At 31.9% G+C, this 11,395-nt stretch overlaps 1 protein-coding gene across 1 annotated transcript; it reads left to right on the top strand.

Annotated features, from left to right (window-relative positions):
- The first annotated feature begins 1,254 nt into the window (after window positions 1-1,254).
- LOC122625830 lies at window positions 1,255-2,757 on the top strand. Its single transcript, XM_043805876.1, has 3 exons — window positions 1,255-1,421; window positions 2,262-2,384; window positions 2,447-2,757. Exons 1-3 carry the CDS (start codon window positions 1,272-1,274, stop codon window positions 2,729-2,731), a joined length of 558 nt encoding a protein of 185 aa, XP_043661811.1. The 5' UTR covers window positions 1,255-1,271; the 3' UTR covers window positions 2,732-2,757.
- Window positions 2,758-11,395: the final 8,638 nt, after the last annotated feature.

The following is an 11,395-nucleotide window of genomic DNA, read 5'->3' as shown; positions in this document are numbered from 1 at the left end:
ATATTCGATTATATTCGATTATATTCGATTATATTCGATTATATTCGATTATATTCGATTATATTCGATTATATTCGATTATATTCGATTATATTCGATTATATTCGATTATATTCGATTATATTCGATTATATTCGATTATAATCGATTATATTCGATTATATTCGATTACATTACTCTCGATTATATTCGATTATATTGGATTATATTCGATTATATTCGATTATATTCGATTATATTCGATTGTATTCGATTATATTCGATTATATTCGATTACATTACTCTCGATTATATTGGATTATATTCGATTATATTCGATTATATTCGATTATATTCGATTGTATCCGATTATATTCGATTATATTCGATTACAGTCGATTACGTTACTCTCGATTATATTCGATTATACTCGATTGTAATCGATTTTATTCGATTATACTCGATAATATTCGATTATATTCGATTATATTCGATTATATTCGATTATATTCGATTGTATTCGATTATATTCGATTATATTCGATTATAATCGATTATATTCGATTATATTCGATTTTAATTGATTATATTCGATTGTAATCGATTATATTCTATTATTTTCGATTACTTTACTCTCGATTATATTCGATTACATTACTCTCGATTACATTACTCTCGATTATATTCGATTATATTGGATTATATTCGATTATATTCGATTACAGTCGATTACATTACTCTCGATTATATTCGATTATATTCGATTGTATTCGATTATATTCGATTATATTCGATTACAGTCGATTACATTACTCTCGATTATACTCGATTATATTCGATTATATTCGATTATGTTCGATTTTAATTGATTATATTCGATTATATTCGATTGTAATCGATTATATTCTATTATTTTCAGTGTTGGGGAGTACCTAGATTCTTGTACCGAGGTACGTACCTAGGTACACTTTTTTGGTATCTTTTACCTTACCTAGGTACACATTTTTGTATACCTAGAGAATTAAGTAAGCTAGGTAAAAAGGTACTGAAATATTTGTGTTTGCTTTATTTATTACTAAATAGACTTTTTGATTATTTTCCTTTGAACAAAATAATCGAACTCCACTATAATAAAAATAAGCTGATTCCACCAGGAAGTTATTTATGTTTCGATTTTAATTGCACCATTTTCCACGCAAATGCTGTTCGGCTATTATTAGCTTGAATCAAACTCATATTTGATCCTACCTTAACAATTTGTGAAAGAACCCAGAACATACAAGAGACGAAAAATGTCCGAAAAGGAAAGCTCCAATAAAAAGGAACTACCTGTTATTTTAAATGGCCAATTTTTTAAGCCAGATGGCAAATGTGTATTGTGTGTAAATAAAACTATTAAATTCGACGAAAATTCAACTGGAAATTTACACAAACATCTTAAGGCAAGTACAATATAATTATATTATATGTACATATGTTCATATGTGTGTATTTCTGTGCAAGTTAAAAGTGAAGTAAAGTAAATGAAAATAAGTATAAGTTCTGTTCTTCGGGATATAAAAGTTCGTTTATACTTTTTAAATTAAAGAACATTTTATTGACAAAATCAAATTTTGTAATGTGTTAAAAGGGTATTTTCTCGGAAAATAATGTATGCACAAAATGTGTATTTATACATATGTACATACGCAAATGGAAAAAATGATTTTGTAAATAAAAGCGCATTTAATTTAGAAAATATAAAAATTGTGCTTTGATGTGTCGACGTTTTCTTATACCAAATCAAATCGGCACATTTTATTTCATACTTACATATGTATGTGTGCTTTTGTGACGGAATTTTTTGCGTTTGTAAAGATGAATGGTTACATCAATATATATTTGAAATGGATGATATATATTGATGTAGTCATTCATTTTTACATACGCACATACAATAATTGGCGCCAAAATATTGATAATATATATTGATGTAGCCATTCATTTTTACATACGCACATACAATAATTTGCGCCAAAATATTGATAATATATATTGATGAAGCCATTTATTTTTACATACGCACATACAATAATTTGCGCCAAAATATTGATAATATATATTGATGAAGCCATTCATTTTTACATACGCACATACAATAATTTGCGCCAAAATATTGATAATATATATATATTGATATATTGATATAATATATATATACAATATTTGGCCAAAATTCCGTCACAAAATTAAATGTTATGATGTTTTAAAAATATTTTATTCTATTAATACTTTTTTTGTAGAGGGTGCATCCAAACAGCTACGCGTCATATGAGGCCATGAAATCAAAAGTGGCAAAAAAGGAAGAGAATAAATTATCAGAGCCTAAGCAAGCAAATTTCTTCTGTTTCCAAAGTTCAAGCCAGGTAAAGAAAAAAATTTATATTTTATAATAATTCATATATATTTTAATAACCTTTTTTTGTAGCTAAACAACAAAATTTGCGACTATATTATCGCTGAAATGCTGCTGAACTGTAAATTTGAATTGGAAGTTTTAGCCTACTTAAACGATCTCGACAAAAATGTCACTTCTTTGCATAAATATAAGCGAAATCTTAATGTATTTTTAAAGTTTAACACTGTCCTTCCCAGCTCTGCTCCCGTTGAAAGAATTTTTAGTTGCGGGGGTCAAATACTAACTCCAAAAAGAAATAGGCTGGGAGATCACGTATTCGAAACCTTAGTTATGCTTAAAAAAACCATTAATTAAGTAAGTTAATCATACTATAAAAGTTTTTGTAAGTTTAAATATGAACTGTTATTTTATTTTTACTACCGAATAAAAAATTTAAAAATTCGAAAACTTGTTTTTACCTTTTATCTTTACCTAGGTACAGAAAAATTTGAAAACCTTTAACCTTACCTAGGTACTTATTTTTGTAAAAACCTTGTACCTTACCTAGGTAAAAATATAGCGTACCTGTCCCAACACTGATTATTTTCAAATATATTCGATTACTTTACCCTCGATTATATTCGATTATATTCGATTACAGTCGACTATATTCGATTACATTACTCTCGATTATATTCGATTACAGTCGATTATATTCGATTACATTACTCTAGAATATATTAGATTATATTCGATTATATTCGATTATAATCGAATATATTCGATTATATTCGATAATATTCGATAATTTTTTTTTTTTTTTTTTTTTAATTCCTTCTATTCCACCTGGGAACTTAGGGCTTCTACGAGAGCTTTCCATCTAACTCTATTTTGAGCTGTCTGTTTTGCACTTTCCCATGTAGTGTTTATTTGGGCTAGTTCTTGGTGAGCGGTTCTTCTCCAGGATGCTCTTGGCCTTCCAACTCGCCTGCTTCCTTGGGGGTTCCAATCTAGCGCCATCCTCACAATGCTACTCGGGTTTCTTCTGAGAGCGTGCCCAATCCACATCCATTTTTTCTTCCTTATTTGTATATGAATCGGGGACTCGTCTGTAACGCGCCACAGTTCTGTGTTGGTTATTCTGTTTGGCCAGAATACCCCACATATGACTCTCAGGCATTTGTTGCTGAAAGCCTGTAGCTTCTGCGTCATTTTCTTCGTGGCGAGCCATGTCTCACTTCCGTATAGCAGTATGGATTTCACACACGCATTGTAGATCCTGAGCTTTGTTCGTCGGCTGATTTTTCGGTCTCTCCATATGCGGTATAGTCTCCCAAATGCTGAGCGGGCTTTGCCAAGACGACTGGAGACATCATCATCCACTCCACCACTGTTGGATATGATGGTGCCAAGGTATGGGAAACTCGTAATGAACTCGATTGGGTTCCCATTTATGTTGATGTTTCCTTGGTTGGAGTGGTTGAAGCGCATAGCTTTTGTTTTCGCTATGTTTATCTCGAGCCCTACGCTGCTGGCTATCCTGACGAGGTCGTCACTTTTCCTCTGTATGTCGCCGAGTCTGTGCGATATGAGACATATGTCGTCTGCGTAGTCCAAGTCCTCAAGGTGTCTGGTGAGGTTCCACGGGATTCCGCGCTTGGAAGAGCATACTTCGCTCATTAACTCGTCGACTACGATGTTGAAGAGGAGTGGTGACAGCGGGCATCCTTGCCGAATTCCGGTGTTCGTCTGGAAAGGTGCACTAGTTTTTCCATTGTGCAGTACCGCCAGGTTGGCATCGTCATACATCGATTTGATGATGGCGATGAGGTTGCAGGTACTCCTTTTCTTGCAAGTGCTCGCCATATTGCTGCTCTTTCAACTGAGTCGAATGCCTTCTTGAAGTCGATAAACAGGAGGTAAAGCGGGGCTCTCCATTCCACAGCTTGCTCGGTTATTATGCGTAGTGTATTTGCCTGGTCTACGCAACTCCTGTGTGGTCTGAAGCCTGCCTGTTCGTCTCGAATTGTTGGCTCAATTTTTTCCTGGAGGCGTTCGTTCAGAAGTGTAGCTAAGATCTTGTAGCTGGTGTTGAGCAGTGTTATCCCTCTCCAGTTGTTGCAGTCACTAAGGTCGCCTTTTTTGGGAAGCTTCACAATGATTCCGTTTTTCCAGGAGTCTGGCACCGTCTCGCCTTCCCATATGCGTGAGAAGTGTGGATGCAATGTTTCAGCCATTAGTTGGGTGTCAACTTGAAGCAATTCGGCTGGAATGTTGTCTTCGCCAGCTGCCCTGTTGTGCTTCAGCTTCTTTATTGCATTCACGATTTCTCTTACATTCGGGGGTGCAGAGGGTATCCTGCTACTCCCACTTGGCGGCACAACACTCCTGTAGTCTATGGCCACGTTTGGTGATGTGGTGTGGCTAATTCCCATGAAGTGTTGGCGCCATCTTCGGATTTGTGCGTCATCATTGGATAAGAGGTTACCTTCTAGATCTCTGACTGGTTTGTTCTGTCTGTGCTGGGTTCCTGTGATCCGTGAGATCTGCTGGTATAGCGAGCGCATGTTGTTCTCGCCGGCTGCTCGTTCTGCGTCTGCCGCAAGTCTATCCAGCTGTGCTCTTTTGTCCTTTCTGGCCGACTTTTTCACCGCTCTGCATAGTCCGCGATACTCCTCACGGTACTGCGTGAGCTGGTCCGCCAGAGGCTTCAGGTGGTTCCTTCTTCTGATTAGGTCCCAGGTCCCTTCAGATATCCAGTCAGTTCTTCCGCGTTGTTGCAGGCCAAGTATTTCCTCCGCCGTGGTCCTTAGTTGCCTGCAGGTGTACTCCCATGGGTGGTCTTCTAGGGGGATCAGCTGTTCTCGCAGCGTGGACGTCATTCTCGTCTTCAGAGTAGAGTCGCTAAGGAGGTGCAGGTTAAGGGGGGGCGCACGCCGGTGTTGACTGTTGCCAGTGTTTCTTGAGTGGTTGCGGTTGAGCTTTATTGAAAGTTCTCCAATGACCAACTCATGATCACTGTCTATGGCTGCTCCCCTTTTGTTCCGTACGTCCAGTAGCGAGTGTCTCCATTTCCTGCTAATGCATATGTGGTCGATCTGGTTGCGCGTATTACCACTTGGAGATGTCCAGGAGTATTTGTGGACATCTTTGTGTGGGAATAATGTGCCACCGATGACCAGTTGGAATAGCTGGCAGAGTTCCACTAATCTCTCTCCGTTATCGTTGCGAGTCCCAGTTCCATGCTGGCCCATGACAGATCTTAGTCCGGTGTTGTTGGGGTCAATTTTTGCATTGAAGTCACCCATGAGGATGTTAATGTCACCTTGCCGTAACTTGTTGAGGGTTGCTGTAAGGGCAGTATAGAAGTCGTCCTTGGTGTCGTCGTTTGCGTCTTCCGTCGGGGCATAGCATTGAGTGATGTTTATATATCTAGCTCTACATCTGAACCTGGCGGTCATGATTCTATCAGAAATGGGTTCCCAGGAAACCAGTGCCTTCTTTATGCGCTTGGACACGAAAATTCCCACTCCATATCTGCTGCCGTCACTGTTGCCACTGTGTAGGACTAGATTGCTATCTGGTGTTGTTGTTTCCCCACTGCCAGTCCACCTCATCTCGCTGATTCCAGCTATTGCAATGTGGAGTTTCTCCATCTCCGCCTCGAACTGTGCTAACCTAGATGGTTCTCTTAGAGTTCTAACGTTCCATTGTCCAATTCGTGTCCGTTTTGAAATGCCTATGGTCGTCATCGAATTTGGGGTTCCGTTTATGTTTAAATTTCTCGTATTAGTTTCAGTAATCGTTGTAAGTTTTTCGACCGATCTGGTGATTGGCCAGATGCGGCTTATCCCAGTGGTGGGGCTGCCACCTGTCGCCATCGGGGAGTGGCGCCTACGGTGTTGTGTTGTTATTCGTAGAAAAGCGAGCAGTCTGGTAACGCGATCGCCCTGCTGGGTGTTGTTGCTGTTCGCAGAAAAACACAGGGTGCGCTTGGTACTATGTGGGTGCCCCCGTTTTTCTCCCATGTAATGAGGAGTGGGGTGGGATGGTGTGGCAAGTGGAAGTTGCCGAAGATTGTTGTAATAGGCAGTTATGTGGAAGAATACTTTCTACAAGTTAGAAAAGCATTTCAGAGAGGAAGTTTTTGTATGGCCATGCTCTCGTCATGGGTGGGGTTTGAACCCACGACCCCGTGGTTAGCAGGTAGTTACACTATCCACTACACCACGAGGTGTATTCGATTATATTCGATTATATTCGATTATATTCGATTATATTCGATTGTATTCGATTATATTCGATTATATTCGATTATATTCGATTATAATCGATTATATTCGATTATATTCGATTATATTCGATTATACTCGATTGTAATCGATTGTATTCGATTATATTCGATTATATTCGATTATAATCGATTATATTCGATTATATTCGATTATACTCGATTGTAATCGATTGTATTCGATTTTATTCGATTATATTCGATTATATTCAATTATATTCTATATATTCGATTATATTCGATTATATTCGATTATATTCGATTATATTCGATTATATTGGATTATATTCGATTATACTCGATTATATTTGATTATATTTGATTATATTCGATTATATTCGATTATATTCGATTACAGTCGATTACATTACTCTCGATTATATTCGATTATATTCGATTGTATTCGATTATATTCGATTATATTCGATTACAGTCGATTACATTACTCTCGATTATACTCGATTATATTCGATTATATTCGATTATGTTCGATTTTAATTGATTATATTCGATTATATTCGATTGTAATCGATTATATTCTATTATTTTCAAATATATTCGATTACTTTACCCTCGATTATATTCGATTATATTCGATTACAGTCGATTATATTCGATTACATTACTCTCGATTATATTCGATTACAGTCGATTATATTCGATTACATTACTATAGAATATATTAGATTATATTCGATTATAATCGGATATATTCGATTATATTCGATAATATTCGATTATATTCGATTATATTCGATTATATTCGAATATATACGATTATAATCGATTATATTCGATTATATTCGATTATACTCGATTTTATTCGATTATATTCGATTATATTCAATTATATTCTATTATATTCGATTATATTCGATTGTATTCGATTATATTCGATTATATTCGATTATAATCGATTATATTCGATTATATTCGATTATACTCGATTGTAATCGATTTTATTCGATTATACTCGATAATATTCGATTATATTCGATTATATTCGATTATATTCGATTATATTCGATTATATTCGATTATATTTTATTATATTCGATTATATTCGATTATATTCGATTATATTCGATTACTCTCGATTATATTCGATTATATTGGATTATATTCGATTATATTCGATTATATTCGATTATATTCGATTATATTCGATTATATTCGTTGTATTCGATTATATTCGATTATATTCGATTACAGTCGATTACGTTACTCTCGATTATATTCGATTATACTCGATTGTAATCGATTTTATTCGATTATACTCGATAATATTCGATTATATTCGATTATATTCGATTATATTCGATTATATTCGATTATATTCGATTATATTCGATTGTATTCTATTATATTCGATTATATTCGATTATAATCGATTATATTCGATTATATTCGATTTTAATTGATTATATTCGATTGTAATCGATTATATTCTATTATTTTCGATTACTTTACTCTCGATTATATTCGATTACATTACTCTCGATTACATTACTCTCGATTATATTCGATTATATTGGATTATATTCGATTATATTCGATTACAGTCGATTACATTACTCTCGATTATATTCGATTATATTCGATTGTATTCGATTATATTCGATTATATTCGATTACAGTCGATTACATTACTCTCGATTATACTCGATTATATTCGATTATATTCGATTATGTTCGATTTTAATTGATTATATTCGATTATATTCGATTGTAATCGATTATATTCTATTATTTTCAAATATATTCGATTACTTTACCCTCGATTATATTCGATTATATTCGATTACAGTCGATTATATTCGATTACATTACTCTCGATTATATTCGATTACAGTCGATTATATTCGATTACATTACTCTAGAATATATTAGATTATATTCGATTATATTCGATTATAATCGAATATATTCGATTATATTCGATAATATTCGATTATATTCGATTATATTCGATTATATTCGATTATATTCGATTATATTCGATTGTATTCGATTATATTCGATTATATTCGATTATATTCGATTATAATCGATTATATTCGATTATATTCGATTATACTCGATTGTAATCGATTGTATTCGATTATATTCGATTATATTCGATTATAATCGATTATATTCGATTATATTCGATTATACTGGATTGTAATCGATTGTAATCGATTTTATTCGATTATATTCGATTATATTCAATTATATTCAATTATATTCTATTATATTCGATTATATTCGATTATATTGGATTATATTCGATTATACTCGATTATATTTGATTATATTTGATTATATTTGATTATATTCGATTATATTCGATTATATTCGATTATATTCGATTATATTCGATTATATTCGATTATATTCGATTATATTCGATTATATTCGATTATATTCGATTATATTCGATTGTATTCGATTATATTCGATTATATTCGATTACAGTCGATTACAGTCGATTACATTACTCTCGATTATATTCGATTATATTCGATTGTATTCGATTACATTACTCTCAATTATACTCGATTATATTCGATTATATTCGATTATACTCGATTGTAATCGATTGTATTCGATTATATTCGATTATAATCGATTATATTCGATTATAATCGATTATATTCGATTATATTCGATTATACTCGATTGTAATCGATTTTATTCGATTATATTCGATTATATTCGATTATATTCGATTATACTCGATTATATTCGATTATATTCGATTGTATTCGGTTATATTCGATTATATTCGATTACAGTCGATTACGTTACTCTCGATTATATTCGATTATACTCGATTGTAATCGATTCTATTCGATTATATTGGATTATATTCGATTATACTCTCGATTATATTCGATTATATTCGATTATACTCGATTATATTATATTATATTCGATTATATTCGATTATATTCGATTATATTCGATTATATTCGATTATATTCGATTATATTCGATTATACTCGATTATATTCGATTATATTCGATTGTATTCGGTTATATTCGATTATATTCGATTATAATCGATTATATTCGATTATATTCGATTATACTCGATTGTAATCGATTTTATTCGATTATACTCGATAATATTCGATTATATTCGATTATATTCGATTATATTCGATTATATTCGATTACAGTCGATTACATTACTCTCGATTATATTCGATTACTTTACTCTCGATTATATTCTATTATATTCGATTATATTCGATTACTTTACTCTCGATTATATTCGATTACTTTACTCTCGATTATATTCGATTACTTTACTCTCGATTATATTCGATTACTTTACTCTCGATTATATTCGATTACTTTACTCTCGATTATATTCGATAACTTTACTCTCGATTATATTCGATTATATTCGATTATATTCGAGTATATTCGATTATATTCGATTATATTCGATTATATTCGATTATATTCGATTATATTCGATTATATTCGATTGTATTCGATTATATTCGATTATATTCGATTATAATCGATTATATTCGATTATACTCGATTGTAATCGATTGTATTCGATTATATTCGATTATATTCGATTATAATCGATTATATTCGATTATATTCGATTATACTCGATTATACTCGATTGTAATCGATTTTATTCGATTATATTCGATTATATTCGATTATATTCAATTATATTCTATTATATTGGATTATATTCGAGTATACTCGATTATATTTGATTATATTCGATTATATTCAATTATATTCTATTATATTCTATTATATTCGATTATATTCGATTATATTGGATTATATTCGATTACAGTCGATTATATTCGATTATATTCGATTGTATTCGATTATATTCGATTATATTCGATTATGATCGATTATATTCGATTATACTCGATTGTAATCGATTGTATTCGATTATATTCGATTATATTCGATTATAATCGATTATATTCGATTATATTCGATTATACTCGATTATACTCGATTGTAATCGATTTTATTCGATTATATTCGATTATATTCAATTATATTCTATTCTATTCGATTATATTGGATTATATTCGAGTATACTCGATTATATTTGATTATATTCGATTATATTCAATTATATTCTATTATATTCTATTATATTCGATTATATTCGGTTATATTGGATTATATTCGATTATACTCGATTATATTTGATTATATTCGATTATATTCGATTATATTCGATTATATTCGATTATATTAGATTATATTCGATTATATTCGATTATATTCGATTACATTCGATTATATTCGATTGTACTCGATTATATTCGATTATATTCGATTATATTCGATTGTATTCGATTATATTCGATTATATTCGATTATAATCGATTATATTCGATTATACTCTATTGTAATCGATTGTATTCGATTATATTCGATTATATTCGATTATAATCGATTATATTCGATTATATTCGATTATACTCGATTATACTCGATTGTAATCGATTTTATTCGATTGTATTCGATTATATTCGATTATATTCAATTATATTCTATTATATTCTATTATATTCGATTATATTCGATTATATTGGATTATATTCGATTACAGTCGATTACTTTACCCTCGATTATATTCGATTACAGTCGATTATATTCGATTATATTCGATTGTATTCGATTATATTCGATTATATTCGATTATAATCGATTATATTCGATTATATTCGATTATACTCGATTATACTCGATTGTAATCGATTTTA

Source organism: Drosophila teissieri, unplaced genomic scaffold, assembly GCF_016746235.2.
Source record: "Drosophila teissieri strain GT53w unplaced genomic scaffold, Prin_Dtei_1.1 Segkk84_quiver_pilon_scaf, whole genome shotgun sequence".
Taxonomy (NCBI): Eukaryota; Metazoa; Arthropoda; class Insecta; order Diptera; family Drosophilidae; genus Drosophila; species Drosophila teissieri.
The sequence above is the reverse complement of the archived record's forward strand: the minus strand, read 5'-3'. Positions and strand labels throughout refer to the sequence as shown.